At 45.3% G+C, this 15,928-nt stretch overlaps 2 protein-coding genes across 2 annotated transcripts in view; one reads left to right on the top strand and one right to left on the bottom strand.

Moving 5' to 3' along the window:
* The window catches only part of LOC120381593 (zinc finger protein 585A-like), a gene marked incomplete at both ends in the record, with an annotated part of 108,780 nt that overhangs the window by 10,036 nt on the left and 82,816 nt on the right, over nucleotides 1-15,928 (bottom strand). The gene's annotated exons all lie outside the window — the stretch shown is intronic.
* The window catches only part of LOC120381966 (zinc finger protein 420-like), a gene marked incomplete at its 3' end in the record, with an annotated part of 60,267 nt that continues 53,441 nt past the window's right edge, over nucleotides 9,103-15,928 (top strand). The window contains exon 1 of the mRNA XM_039500140.1: nucleotides 9,103-10,060. Coding sequence (XP_039356074.1) covers nucleotides 9,166-10,060 — 895 coding nt within the window. The remainder of the gene's footprint in view (nucleotides 10,061-15,928) is intronic.

Below are 15,928 nucleotides of genomic sequence, written 5' to 3'. Positions count from 1 at the left end.
TAGATTATCCTTAACCTCCATTCCATCCTCAGTGTTTAGTGGTCCCACTTCTTCTTTCTTTGTTTTCTTATTATTTATATGGCTATAGAACCTTTTACTATTGGTTTTAATTCCCTTTGCAAGGCCCAACTCTACATGGCTTTTGTCCTTTCTCACTTTATCCCTACATGTTCTGACCTCAATAAGGTAGATTTCCTTGCTAATCCTGCCCATCTTCTACTCCTTGTAGGCTTTCTGCTTTTTCTTAATCATCTCTCTGAGATGCTTGCTCATCCACCTTGGTCTACAACTCCTGTCTGTGATTTTTTCCCCCTTTCTTGGGATGCAGGCTTCTGATAGTTTCTGCAGCTTTGACTTAAAGTAATTCCAGGCCTCCTCCGCCTTTAGATCCACAAGTTCTTCAATCCAATCCACTTTCCTAACTAATTTCCTTAATTCTTTAAAGTTAGTCCTTTTGAAATCAAACACCCTAGTCCCAGATCTATTTTTGTTTATCCTTCCATCTAGTTTGAACTGAATTAGCTCATGATCACGCGAACCAAGGTTGTCCCCTACAACCATTTCTTCTATGAGGTCCTCACTACTCACCAAAACCAAATCTAAAATGGCATCCCCTCTTGTTGGTTCTTCAACTGTGTGGTGAAGAAATCCATCAGCTATCACATCCAGAAAAATCTGAGCCCTATTATTGTTACTAGCACTTGTCCTCCAGTCTATATCTGGGAAGTTAGTCTCCCATGATCACACAATTCCCATTAGAGTTTACTTCATTAAAAACATTAAAGAGGTCTCTATCCATATCCAAATCAGATCCTGGTGGTCTGTAGCACACCTCAAGCACTATCTCAGGGGAGGCTCTAGTAGCTCTCTTTCCCAGTGTGATTTTTGCCCAGATAGACTCTGTCTTATCCATTCCATCATTTCTTATTTCTTTACAGTTAACTTCATCATTGATATACAGTGCTACTCCACCACCTTTGCCTTTATTTCTGTCTTTCCTAAACAGCACATACCCTTCAATACCTGTACTCCAGTCATGATCTACTATTCCACCATGTTTCTGTTATCCCTATAATATCCGGTTTCACTTCCTGCACCAGTAGCTCTAGTTCCTCCATTTTGTTACCTAGGCTCCTCGCATTAGTGTACAGACATCTTAATTCCTGCTGTTTGGCTTCACTGACATTCTTTCCCCGGGGGTTAGGCACAGACATTCTACCACCAGCATCACCTATTAGACTGGTATCTACACTACCCTTCCTCCTTATGTCCATTCTCCTGTCCACAGCTGTATCCTCTCTTACTTTGTTTTCTTCCCTCTCGGTGTTAAATTGCGGCGTGGGGATTACCTGGACGTCTCCCCCAAATTCCTAGTTTAAAGCTCTCTTAATCAGTTGTGCCAGCCTCCATCCTAGAAGTCTATTTCCCTCCTTACTCAGGTGGAGTCCATCCCGAGAGAACAGTCTTCTGTCCATGAATGCTTCCTAGTGGCTGTACATCCCAAAGCCCTCCTTATAGCACCACTGCCTGAGCCATCTGTTGGTCGCCATAATCTTCTCACACCTTTGTTGCCCTTCTCTAGGAACCGGCAGAATCCCACTGAAGATCACTTGAGCCTCGATTTCCTTAAGCGTCTTCCCCAGCTGGCATAGTCTCCCTTGATACGTTCCAGCGAGAATCTAGCCGTACCATTTGTTCCCACATGAAGGACAATCAACAGATTCTTTCCCGCTCCCGTTAGGATCCTTTTCAGCCTCAGGTCCACATCCCATATCTTAGCACCTGGCAGACAGCACACCCTTCTGTTCTCCGGATCAGCTCTAGTTACAGGCCTGTCTATTCAGTCAGGAGTCCCCAATCACGTAGACCTGCCTTTTCCTGGTGACAGTGTGATTCTCCGGTCTGTCCCCTGCTCCCACTGGCTGCAAGTCCTCTCGATTCCTATTCACCCTTGCTATCCTCCGCAACCCTTCCCGTATCCTCCTGGGGGTCATATTTGGTGTTGTCTCCATTGACTCTTCCCCTCTTCCTGTAGGACTAGCAGCTCTTCTCTTTTTCCTTGCCCTCTCACCTTCAGCGACCACCTGCTGTGTCCCTTCTTCATTTTCCAACTCTGCAAACCTGTCCCTGAGCTCTATTTCTCCGTCACTGGCCCGTCTTTTCCTCTGCCTGGTTCTCTTAGTCACATGCTTCCACTGTTCACTTTCCTCACCCAGCAGTCTCCCCTCAGAGTTCTTTGGTCCTGCTTCCATCTGCAAGTCTGAGCTTATCCCTTCAGCCTCCTCATGTCTTTGCTCCATCATCAGCTCGAACCGCCTTCTAAATTTGACCAGAGTTTCCACCTGCATTGGCCTGCTAAACCCAGGGTTGTGAGTTCAATCCTTGAGGAGGCCACTTAGGGATCTGGGGCAAAAATTGGTCCTGCTAGTGAAGGCAGGGGGCTGGACTCGATGACCTTTCAAGGTCCTTTCCAGTTCTAGGAGATTGGTATATCTCCAATTATAACCTTTATTACCTTTATCAGCTCTATCAGGTGGCACTTCATGCAGACAAAACTCTTTTCAGGTACCCCCTCCAGGATCGTGTACATGCCGCAGCTTCCACATCCAGTCATCCTCATTGTGTCTTTCCCTGCTGCCTCTGTATCGGTCATAGCCTTCCCACCTAAAACCTGTTAGTCCAAGAAACACAAAACAAAACAAACCCCCAAAAGGCACCAGAACACTGGCAGACCACCACCCACTCCCTTCACTAGCCTGTCAGTTCCTCTGCCTAGGTCTCTTAGTCTCCCAGGTAAACTCCCTCTGAAACTCCCCTGTTTACAGCTCTGTTTGCTGGCTGCTGTGCCGCTGCAGCTGTCTATGCATCTGCACACAGTGTTCGAGATGTGTGCGTACCATGGATTTATATACAGGCAATATAATATTTTCTGTCTTTTTAGCTATCCTTTTCTTAATGATTCCCAACATTCTGGTTGCTTTTTTCACTGCCGCTGCACATTGAGTGGATGTTTTCAGAGAACTATCCACAGTGACTCCAAGATCCGTCTCTTGAGTGGAAACAACTAATTTAGACCCCATCATTCTGTATGTATAGTTGGGATTATGTTTTCCAATGGGCTGCAATATGTGCTATCCTGTCATCTAGTACTGCTGAGATCCTGCATTCAGTAATATCCCTGCCCTTTCTGTTCCCTTTCTCCACTGAACCCCACCAGTCCATGCTTCCTGTTTCGAGCTTCCCCAGGACACTTCCATTGTCTCTGTCTCTGGACCTCTCTGTGAGCAAGAAGCAGCACCGGGGAGACTTGCCCTTTCTCTGGAGTCTTTGATTTCTGGGACATGGATTTACTTTCTCTGTGTTGTAGGAGACTCTTTGAAATTGAGTGTCTGTGACATTAAGCACAGTGCAACCTGGACTGTTGAACAGCTGTGTCCCCTCAGTTCCCCAGGCTGGGGTGCCTTTTACACTGCTCTACTGTGAGAGCAGCCACTCCTGGGCAGTTCACTCGCAGTCTCCAGCATGTAACTCACTCCCAGCTACACAGTATTGAGTGCTGCTAGTCAGTGACTCACGAGTTACAGTGCAGCACAGGAGAACCCCAGAAAATTCTCTGCTCCGAGACTTCCCCCAGAAATGTGCATCTTTCGCTGTCCAGCACACTCCTGAACAACGCAAGCTCATATGAAGTCTGTCATTTCATCAGTGGAAAATGACATGCGCCAGCCTTGTTATCCCAGATGGAGTTTCCAACACACTTTAATCCAACCACACTGGTTACATAAAGAATAAAATAAGATTGTTAACTATCAAAAAAAATATTTTAAGATACAGATAATGAGGCATAAAGCTCAGAATTGTTTACAAAAGAAATGCAAAGATAAAACACAAACTAACGTCTAAGTTAACCAGCTGAAACGGATTCAAGGCAAATGTTTCTCTCGCCATGTGCTGAGACAGGCTGGTTTTCCTTTCAGCCAGGACTCCCCCTAACCTACCCCTGCCGCCCACGTTCAGGTCTTCAGGAGTTGTCATGAGCAGAGGGAAAGGGGAGAGAGAGAGTCTGAAGCATTTTCCTTACCTCTTTTTATAACTCAGTCCTTTGTACTAGAAACAACTTCAGTTCTCAGCTGAGTCATGGTGCCAGGCTGTCTGTCGGAGATATGAGAATTGGGAGGGAAAGTCTACAGAAAGAGCTTTGGAGCTTTGGTCAAGCTAGTAGGCCTGAAGTATTAGCTGAGCTTGCTTCTCTGTGTAAAGGGCATAGAAAGGCAAAGTGGAATGGAAAATCCCCCAGATTGGGGAACAATGGCTTTGTGTGCGGAAGGGGCCTAAGTAGGTGAAGTGGAAAGTCCCCAAACACACTGATTTGCAGTAACCGAGCTTGTGAAACATAACCACAGTGGAAGTGTTAGAAAAGTCAAACCACGAATTAGACTAGGAATAACAATAACAGGAAAGGCTGAATATGGAAAACTGCTTGTTCAGCTCGCTTTTGACCTGCATCATATTTTGCAATATATTCCAAATAAGGTAATTAACGTGCAACGTATGTGCAATTGTTTGTGGTTTTAAGCTTTAAAAGGCTTGTGTGGTTTTTAGCTCAGCGGGACAGTATTCCAATAGCTGTCGCCCCCTGCGCACTTTTAACCAAGAAAAGAGCCTCAGGCTGAGCTGATTCAAAATCAATTGTGTGGTCGTTTTCCACAACAACTTCAAGAGGTCCCTATGATGGAATGTAAATGTCTTCTTCACATCTTCCCCCTGCAGGAGAATGGCTGTTTGACCGGCTGTTTGGCCAGCTGTTTGCCTTGCTGTCTCTGAGGAACTGGTCTGTGGGTGTTCCCCAGAATTGTAACTTTTTCCGTAATCTCATACTGTAAAATCTCATAACTTTACATACAGTGTTACTACACATTTTAACAGGAGGATAATATTCAGTAGGTTATACATTTTCAAATGATACCTCACAAGCCATACTGTGTACAAAATTGATCATAATTTTCTAGAAGAGTGAACATAGGGGTATAGATTGACACAGTGTCTGTGTGTGTGTTCCCAGCAGATATGTGGGTATTTCAATCCCTCATAAGCATAGTGTTGGGCATCTTCAAGGACCTGGGGAACTAGTCCTGGAAATTCACTGGTTTACCAAGTGTGACACTGTATGGAATTGTGAGACACTTTGGTATTAATAATAAAATAATATAATCTTATCAAATTAAAATGAATCATGCTAGATATGCCATGTAAGGTGTCAGGGGAAATGTTATGATTTTCCAAGTATGATCATTTTGTTTCTATGTTTGTATCACCTTTGTATTGTGAGTTATAGATATGTAGGGTATATCTGTATTTCCAGACTTGTGCAGTGTTTCTGGGTGACACCCCCAGACATATTGGGATCAACACTGCCTAGCCTGTTTGATGGCCCATTGACGATCATCAGCTGTACAATGAGCCCATGGAAAGGGCCAAGGGGATACACCTATTGAGTCAGCAAGACATGCCGGGGTATGCCTGTGTAATGAGAACTTCAAGGCTTTTCCATGCCACGTGCTGTGAAGCTTGTGTTTGGGACACAGGAAGTACAAGCCACATAGCAAAAGGAATATAAAGGGCAGCTGCATCATCTCCATTTTGTCTTCAATCCCCCTTTCTACCTCTGGAGCAACTTCTCTACAAACTGAACCCTGGAACAAAGGACTGAATGACCCATCCAAGCTATGGATGTGTTCCAGACGGACTTTCAAGCCAGCAACTCACCAATATTGCTAAGAACCTGATATATCCATTTTGGAATGTATCTGACTGCGTTCCCATTTAACTTCTTTCTGTCTTTCTTTTGTTTAAACCTTTAGTTTAGATGCTAAGGATTGGCTGGCAGTGTGGTATTTTGGGTAAGATCCAAACCTATACTGACCTGGTAACGTGGCTGACCTTTGGGGTCAGAAGATCATTTTGTTTATGTGAGCAGAGTTTTGAAATAACCTCTCATTGTACTGGACCTAAGTGCTGATTAGGAGTCAGAGAACTGGGATGCAATAAAGGGGGCCGTGTGATTTCTTTTTTCAGCTTCTCAATAACCCAAGTGGGTGATCCCTTTTTCAGCCTGCCCTGATCCTTGCATTTTCAGTGAGACCTGCCTCTGGCCCACCAGGTCACACTAAGCACTGAAGTTAAATTAATAGAATGTTTTTATGACAAAGTCTTATGAAATCAACTGAATTCCTTTGTTTTCTTTCATCTGAGCAGGGTTTCCTGTTACCCAGCCTGATGTGATCTCCCAGCTGGAACAGGGGGAAGAGCCATGGGTCCCAGACCTCCAGGGTTCAGAGGAAAGAGAGATCCTGAGATCTTCCTGCACAGGTGAGGAAACATTAAACCACCTCAGAATCTGTAACTGCCTGAAGGAAACATCTGGGATGCCCTACAAAGCCCTTGGGAGGTCTCTCAGTTCATTATTGTCCCTAGCAGGGGTCGTATCCTCAGGGTAAATATAGTTCATGGCTTCCTATAGATCCTAGCAGACACCGGGCAGTAGCTTCCTCCCTTCCCCCTGCGTATTTGGATGGGATGTGAAGGCTGAATTGATCCCCTCCTCTCTCTTATTTAGAATCATAGAATCTCAGGGTTGGAAGGGACCTCAGGAGGTATCTAGTCCAACCCCCTGCTCCAAGCAGGACCAAACCCAACTAAATCATCCCAGCCAGGGCTTTGTCAAGCCTGACCTTAAAAACCTCTAAGGAAGGAGATTCCACCACCTCCCTAGGTAACCCATTCCAGTTCTTCACCACCCTACTAGTGAAAAAGTTTTTTCTAATTTCCAACCTAAACCTCCCTCTCTGCAACTTGAGACCATTACTCCTTGTTCTGTCATCTTCTACCACTGAGAACAGTCTAGATCCATCCTCCTTCAAACCCCCTTTCAGGTAGTTGAAAGCAGCTATCAAATCCACCTTCATTCTTCTCTTCTGCAGGCTAAACAATCCCAGTTCCCTCAGCCTCTCTACATAAGTCATGTGCTCCAGCCCCCTAATCATTTTTGTTGCCCTCCGCTGGACTCTCTCCAATTTATCCACATCCTTCTTGTAGTGTGGGGCCCAAAACTGGACACAGTACTCCAAATGAGGCCTCACCAGTGCTGAATAGAGGGGAATGATCACATCCCTCGATCTGCTGGAAATGCCCCTATTTATACAACCCAAAATGCCATTAGCCTTCTTGGCAACAAGGGCACACTGTTGACTCATATTCAGCTTTTCGTCCACCGTAACCCCTAGGTCCTTTTCTGCAGAACTGCTACCCAGCCATTCGGTCCCTAGTCTGTAGCAGTGCATGGGATTCTTCCGTCCTAAGTGCAGGACTCTGCACTTGTCCTTGTTGAACCTCATCATATTTCTTTTGGCCCAATCTTCTAATTTGTCTAGGTCCCTCTGTATCCTATCCCTACCCTCCAGCGTATCAACCACTCCTCCCAGTTTAGTGTCATCTGCAAACTTGCTACGGGTGCAGTCCACACCATCCTCCAGATCGTTAATGAAGATATTGAACAAAACTGGCCCCAGCACCGACCCTTGGGGCACTCCACTTGATACCGGCTGCCAACTAGACATGGAACCATTGATCACTACCCGTTGAGCCCGACCTTCTAGCCAGTTTTCTATCCACCTTACCGTCCATTCATCCAGCCCATACTTCTTTAACTTGCTGGCAAGAATACTGTGGGAGACTGTATCAAAAGCTTTGCTAAAGTCCAGAAATAGCACATCCACTGCTTTCCCCTCATCCACAGAGCTGGTTATCTCATTATAGAAGGCAATTAGGTTAGTCAGGCATGACTTGCCCTTGGTGAATCCATGCTGACTGTTCCTAATCACTTTCCCCTCCTTTAAGTGGTTCAGAATTGATTCCTTGAGGACCTGTTCCATGATTTTTCCAGGGACTGAGGTGAGACTGACCGGCCTGTAGTTCCCTGGATCTTCCTTCTTCCCTTTTTTAAAGATGGGGCACTACATTAGCTTTTTTCCAGTCATCCGGGACCTCCCCATACCGTGCTGCAGAGTGCAGCTGTCTGGGAGCTGACCTTGTCTGTGAAGACAGAGGCAAAAAAAGCATTGAGTACACTAGCTTTCTCCACATCCTCTGTCACTAGGTTCCCTCCCTCATTCAGCAAGGGGCCCACACTTTCCTTGACTTTCTTCTTGTTGCTAACATACCTGAAGAAACCCTTCTTGTTACTCCTAACATCTCTGGCTAGCTGCAACTCCGAGTGTGATTTGGCCTTCCTAATTTCACTCCTGCATGCCTGAGCAATACTTTTATACTCCTCCCTGGTTATTTGTCCAGTCTTCCACTTCTTGTAAGCTGTTTTTTTGTGTTTAAGACGAGCAAGGATTTCACTGTTAAGCCAAGCTGGTCGCCTGCCATATTTACTTTTCTTCCTACACATCGGGATGGTTTGTTCCTGCAACCTCAATAAGGATTATTTAAAATACAGCCAGCTTTCCTCGACTCCTTTCCCCGTCATATTATTCTCCCAAGGGACCTTGCCCATCAGTTCCCTGAGGGAGTCGAAGTCTGCTTTTCTGAAGTCCAGGGTCTCTGTTCTACTGCTCTCTTTTCTTCCTTGTGTCAGGATCCTGAACTCAACCATCTCATGGTCACTGCCTCCCAGGTTCCCATCCACTATTTCTTCCTCTACTATTTCTTCCCTGTTTGTGAGCAGCAGGTCAAGAAGAGCTTTTCCCCTAGTTGGTTCCTTCAGCACTTGCACCAGGAAATTGTCCCCTACACTTTCTAGAAACTTCCTAGATTGTCTGTGGGAAAAGTTTGGGGGAGTTCAGCTCCTGATTTTTATTTGCCCTCTCCAGCACTTGTTTTGGTTTGGTCTTTCCTGTTCCATCCCTGTTTGAGGTGTCTGTCTCTATCACAGCAGGTGATGCAATGGTCCGTGAGAAAGAGGAGCAGAATTCTCAGCAGGAAAATGTTGAGCAAGTGGATAAACACAGAGCATTATCGCAAAGATCGAAAAGGAATGTGTCCAGGAGTCCTGAGCAGGGAAACTCCTGGGAGATTCAGCACAGACCAGATAGAGAGCAAGAAAACCAGCCAGGGGAGAAATTGGGTAAATTTATTTCCTGTTGGGGAACTCAGAAGGTCCTCATGGAAACCACAACACAACAGGAAATCCTTAGGCGAAAGAGAAAAAATACACACACTGAGTGTGGGCAAAACTTCATTCACGGATCAAGCCTTTCTGTTCATCTGAGAATCCACACAGGGGAGAGGCCCTACAAATGCCCTGAGTGTTGGAAAACCTTCAATCGCAGGTCGCACTTTATTAGGCATAAAACAATCCACAGAGGAGAGAGGCCCTATGAATGCAGTGAATGTGGAAAATGCTTCACTAGCAGCTCAGCCCTTTCTCAACATCAGAGAATCCACACGGGGGAGAGGCCCTATGAATGCCGTGAGTGTGGGAAAACCTTCACTTACAGATCAGGCCTTTCTAGACATCAGAGAATCCACACAGGGGACAGGCCCTACGAATGCAGTGACTGTGGGAAAAGCTTCACTCAAATATCAACCCTTTCTGTTCATCAGAGAATCCACACAGGGGACAGGCCCTATGAATGCAGAGAGTGTGGGAAAAGCTTCACTCAAAGATCAGCCCTTTCTGTTCATCAGAGAATCCACACAGGGGACAGGCCCTATGAATGCCGTGAGTGTGGGAAAAGCTTCACTTACAGCTCAGCCCTTTATGTTCATCAGAGTATCCACACAGGGGAAAGACCCTCCGAATGCCATGAGTGTGGGAAAACCTTCAGTCGCAGCTCGCACCTTATTAGTCATCAAACAATCCACAGAGGGGAAAGACCCTACGAATGCAGTGAGTGCGGGAAAACCTTCAATCGCAGCTCGCACCTTATTAGACATCAAAGAATTCACACGGGGGAGAGGCCGTATAAATGCAGTGAGTGTGGAAAATGCTTCACGAAGAGTTCAGCCCTTTCTCAGCATCAGAGAATCCACACAGGGGAGAGGCCCTATGAATGCAGTGAGTGTGGGAAAACCTTCTCTTGGCACTCATCCCATGTTAACCATCAGAGACTCTGCAAGAGAGATCAACATTGTAAAAATCTCTAGGGCTATCAATACTTTGTTTTTTTTAATACTTTTCCTGATTCCCACATAGTAACTTTTAAAGCTCTTTGAACTGTTTGCAGAACCGTTATCCCTCAGCTTGTCCAGATGAGTGGCCCATTTTTGCCTTTTGCAGTTCGCCCTCTTTTGAGATGGACCTATTTGTCCTTTCTATTGTCCCACAAGTAACTGGAGTGTGCCCTTCCTATGAGGAACAGGGGGCATCACATTTATACCATTCCTCCTATTGCAAAGTTATTGTTAGAGTCACCAGTGATACAGATTGTATCCTTGCCAGTTGTTCTCACATTGCTCTGGGTTGTGCTGAAGAGCAGTTATGTTGGGAATTTTTCAAATTATATGTAAATGAAGAGGAGCAGGGGCAGGAAAAAAGTATAATTTCAGCTTCTGTGACACTGGAAGGAGATGGAGTGACTCAGAGATTCCCTCCTTCCCCTTCACTGCAGAACTCTTACCTTTTGCCTGAGCCAGGTAGAGTTTATCTTCGTCACATTCTATCCATCCACTTCTCAAAGTGTCATGTGATGAAGCATTCTCCGTTGTCTGTGCTTGAAGATGATGTTTTGACTTCTTTAATCCTATATCAGAGTCGCTATGACTGGAGATGAAAGTGTCAAAGACCTGGGAAGGGAATTCAAATGGATCCCAAATACAGTGTGATCATTTAGAGTTTAAATTCCAGGTTCCATCTATTGTAAAGCCACTTCTGGCAAGAGGGCTGTTTTTCCCTCATTATGGGCATGCTGAGATACTAAAAAATTTGTAAATAACATAACTGACTATTGAGACAGGGATGAGGGAAGCAGGTTTGAATGGATCAGAGGACAATGTGGTGGGAAAATCTCTTGTCCCGACTCTGAATAATCAGATGTAACCTGCTCTGGAATTTCACTTGACACTTTCTTTGTCATGTATTGTCTCTCTGTGATGCGGGTTTCTATGTAGCTCAGATTTATTGAAGAATTTAAGACAATGACCCTTTGCTAAAGTCCTCATTTATGATTTCAGCTTTGCTTTTTCCCCATCCCTCCATGATGACATGGAGAAAGCTGAAGTGCAGTTCTATCAACAGGAGAGAACTCTCTAATTTACTGGACAGGCTAACAAAGAAATAGCAGTGATTTAAAATCTCCACTCAGAAATGGTGAACAACAGCAGAACCCCAACTAACTGAAGGAAGTGCATCTGATCACAGTGTATTTCAGTTGTTTAAGGCAATATTGTCTCCAATGATCTGGGAAGAGAATTCCATGGTAAGTGGTTTTGAACTAGGCAAAATGCCCAGGCCCTACAGAAGATCTCTCCTAGCAAATCCTATGCTATGGGAAATGCAGCCTTTCATGACACAGATGTTGAGGAAATAGAAGTGGAGTTTTTAGTTGAATTTATCCTTTGTAGGCGCTAAAGATGTGTATAAAATGAAACCAGTGTTGAAAATGTAATAGCTTCAGAAAAATAGCCATGTTTGAATAGAATCTCCAGCTCTGGTAACTAACGAAGATTCTGATCCCAGGCCTGTATCCAGTCCCTTCCCTGGAACCTGTGCCACCGAATTAAAGAAAAGCTGGGCATGTTTCAGGAAGCCACTCCTCATTAACACTGCTGAGATTTTAAGTGGTTTTGTAAAGTATTCTACTTCAGAGAACAGTATCTTTACCCTATCCAAGACCAAGGATTTGGAAAGAGCTGAGGTTGAAAGAGTCCACAGCCAGTTCTTGGTTTCCACCCCAGTAAAGGAAGCTATGGTGACCCAAGGAAAATTGTTTGTACAACTCCACTTCCTAGTTCAGTGTCACTGATTACACTTCCAAAGTATGCCAGGGTTAGATTGAGAACAGTCATCCTTCACTGTTTGGATGCAACGAGAGAGTGCTTCATAGGACAGTCCTTCCCTGTGGATCCCAAGCTGGCTGCCTGGTTGGGTAACAAGGACTTTCATGCTGTAGAAATGATGGTAACCAATGAGGTAACAAATGTGTCAGCCTCCAATTTCAGACTTCCAGATACACGCATGTTAAATCCTGAGACTATGGTTTTGTGTCTGACCCTGTGGCTACACAATTAAGCTGATGTTGGCACAGCTCCACCAATGTAGCTGTGCTGCTGTAACAGATGCTCTAAGCCCGTGGGAGAGATCTCTCCTGTCTGACTTTATTATTCCAGCCCCCGCAAGCAGCGGTGGCTGTGTTGGCAGGAGAAACTCTCCTGCTGATGTAGCACTATCTACACAGGGGGTTAGGGCTGTGTAACTACGTTGCTCAGCTGTGTGGATTTTTCACACCCCTAAGTAATATAGTTATCCCAATAAATATCTTTAGTGTAGACCAGAGAGGTTTCTCTTGTGTTTTATGCATCTACATTACTTCTCTACCTTCTCCTACTTCAAAAGATTAAAAAGTGTGAAAAGAGAGGTATTTTTCTCCATGATGCAAACATTCCGACGTAGAAGACCCCTTCTACCAACACACATGGCAGAAGATCCTGAGATATATGAACTCACAGAAGTGGTTGGGACCTACGTTGGGACAAACCACAATAAGAACCAGGGTTCAGTTGTTGGCAATGGGGATTAAAAGAAAACTAACATATATGACAAGAATTTGTGATCTTTGAATATGTTATTGTTACCAGTTAAAATGAAATTATGGGTGAAGTTATTAGTTAAAGAGTAAGAGACTGTGTGATAATCTGAATTATTTTGGAAAACTGAAAGTTGTCTTGGTTTTGTGTTTTGTTAGTCATACAGGAAATGATGGCTAATCTTGAAAAGTTAATTTGATTTAATTTACCCTGGTTCCTCAACTGTTGCTACAGCTCTACTACCCATCAATCCAAAGACTGAGAGAAATGGAGAGTTCCAACCATTGTCCTTTTAGTATCTTATTGTTCCTCTCTCTCTTTTTTGTGCTGGCCTTCTATTCTATCATTTTCTGCCTTTGTTTAGTTCGTAACAGTTGGTTTACATCACTCACGTTTGTTTGTTTAAATCTCTATCCGTTGTGAAATAAATTTTTTGCTTGTTCGATAACTGTACTCAGGTGCTGTGTGAGATACAGTAGCAATGGTCCACAGTAACAACTAGTAACCTGGGATACTTGGGGAAGAGAGGATCTGGGATTTCACCGAGTATCTGGTGATCCGGGCTGGACCCCAGAGGGGGACACGTTGAAGGAACTCAAGGGTTAAGGTGGCTGCTGTAGCTCAGAGGAGGGTGCTTGAGTTCCAGCAGGCTGGTGAGTTTGGTCACTAACATCCAGCTGCCAAATGCAAAAGTCCCTCTTCCTTGTGGCAGGTGGCAACAAGGAGACTCACAGCCCTCAGCACCCTGAGAAGGGTCACAATGTGTCTCTATGTTGATCCACCTGTCAAATTCGCACAGGGAAAGCTCCCAATAGCACAAAACTCTGCCCTATGAAATCATGGAACATGTGCTCTTTGCTCTGTGAAAGCATGTAAAGAATCCAAGCGCTGGAGGACAGGGTTTGGGTCCAGAGCGACCTAGACAAATTGGAGGATTGGGCCAAAAGAAATCTGAGGAGGTTCAACAAGGAGAAGTGCAGAGTCCTGCACTTAGGACGGAAGAATCCCAGGCACTGCTACAGCCTGGGGACTGACTGAGTGAGGGGGATTTGATAGCAGCCTTCAACTACCTGAAAGAGCAGCAGTGTGGGCTTTCTCCTGGCCACTTTTGCTGGGCTGGGCAGGCGTCCTAGAGGCCTTTCTAGAAGAGAATTGGGAACGGAGTTAGAAAAACCAATGTGAAAACCAGAACCTCAGGTTTAGACTCATTTATTTATAATATTAAATCTTCAATTCTAGTGTCGCAGTCAATACAATTGCTTCAGCCTGATAAGTCTTCCCTTTGGGAAACTTAACTTCTCTCCAAGGGGAGTGGAGAGAAAGCACTTTTCACAGTCCGAGAGAGACAAGGCGGGTGAGGGTAAGAGCTTGCAGAGGACCAACCTCTGTTGGTGAAAGAGACAAGCTGTGGAGCTAACCCAGCACCCTTCTTCAGTTCTGTGTAGCCTGGAAGGGCGTCTCTTCCATAACCAGCAGTTAGAACATAAGAACAGCCACACTGAGTCAGACCAGTTCATCTAGCCCACTCTCCCGAAAGTGGCCAATGCCCGGCGCCCCAGAGGACCCCTGGCACCAACATGGATACAACACCACCACAAACAAGGTTAAAAGTCAATGCACAGGGGAGAAGAATCTTGTGTTTCATTCCTTATGTTCTAGTCCCATCATGTGGCCATTTCCTTTTCTTCCTTTCTGTTAAAAGCTTTGGTGTTTTGCACAGAAACATTATTTCCCCAGGAGAGACCCAGGAGTGGGGGCTGCATTCCTGTACCAAACAGTCACTGGAAGGGGGCAGACAAAGGCCTTTAGGACGAGGCGTCCGTCACTGTCAAAAGATCATCTCCCTCCTGCAGGTCACTGGCAGCCTGAATTGTTCGTTTTCCTCCCAGAGTCTGGGGGTAGGAATCAGCACTACCCAGCCCCTCCGTATGTAGCAGGAACAAACACAAACCTGGACTTTAAAACAAGCTGTCCCCTTCCTTCTCAGGGAAGATTTTTCTGTGATTGAAGTGGAGCTTCAGTTCCCCTCTCCTAGGGGCGGGGCAGGTGTGGGGCCAGCTCCCAGTGAGATCTGTTTTCACCATTGCCCCCTTTCAGTCACTCTGGGATCCTAACTCTGCTCCCAGCTGTCAGGCAGCTTCCAGCCCATCCACCCTGTTCATTAACTCCATGGTCATGTGTCACCCCCTTTGCCAGTGCACAGAGCCTGCAGGAAAGCTACTCTTGCCAGACGCATTGGTGGTATAGTGGTGTGCGTAGGTGTCTTCTAAGCAATTCATCTGGGTTTGATTCCCAGCCAATGCAATAATGGCTTTTCTCTTCTGTTGTTTCCTCATCTGGAAGTGGTTTAATTTCAGTCACATTGTGTTACAATCACATTATCTATAGAATGAGACGACAAATGCGTCAAAGTCCAGCAGGTCATACAGGATGGAGGCACACAAGGGGCTGGAATGTGTCATCTGAGAAAGACAGAACACTTGGAAACCTGCATCTCCCATCCCCTGGCCTTGCGTGTTATGATTCCAGGTTTGTGAGCTGTTTGTAGGATGTTCCGGCATGGTGGGGAAATGAAGTTTTGAGTCAGTTTTTGCTCCTGCAGATTCCTTTGCTGTTACAATTATAATGACATGAACAACAGGGAGGCAAAATAAACATAAACCCCAAATTGCAATACAGGTGGGGAAAGAGACGATCACGGTTAAGCCAAACACATCAAAATAAAAATTAATACTAAAAAAGGGGATGGGGGAAGATATCAGGTATGTGGAGATCCCCTTGATATTTCAATGCACATTGTTAGAATCAAAGTTCAGACTTGACACTGGAAAACTACCTGTCTCTCTGAACACCTGTGATGAGCAAGATGGAGTTGGGACACCTGTTCTGCTTCAATCATTTATTGTCTCTCCTTCTTCTCCCCCCAATTCCTCATCTCCAATGTCTCTGCCTTTCTCCTCTTGCTCCCTCTCCCCTGCCCTTTCCAGGAACTCACAGTCTACAGCATTTAGGACAAGCCAGAGCTCCCATGTTCTGCACATGAGCCTGTGTCAGAGGACGTGTGACCCCGGTCAGAACCAGTCACCAGATCAATATGACCCTTTATGAGTGACTTCTCTGCCTGCTCTGCAATTTACATCTCCCCTCTTCACCCCCCACAAACAGGGTGGGGTACAGCTCT

The sequence above is a fragment of the Mauremys reevesii genome, linkage group 14, assembly GCF_016161935.1.
Source record: "Mauremys reevesii isolate NIE-2019 linkage group 14, ASM1616193v1, whole genome shotgun sequence".
Lineage (NCBI taxonomy): Eukaryota > Metazoa > Chordata > Testudines > Geoemydidae > Mauremys > Mauremys reevesii.
Note: the sequence above shows the minus strand (reverse complement) of the source record. Positions and strands in the feature narration are given on the sequence as shown.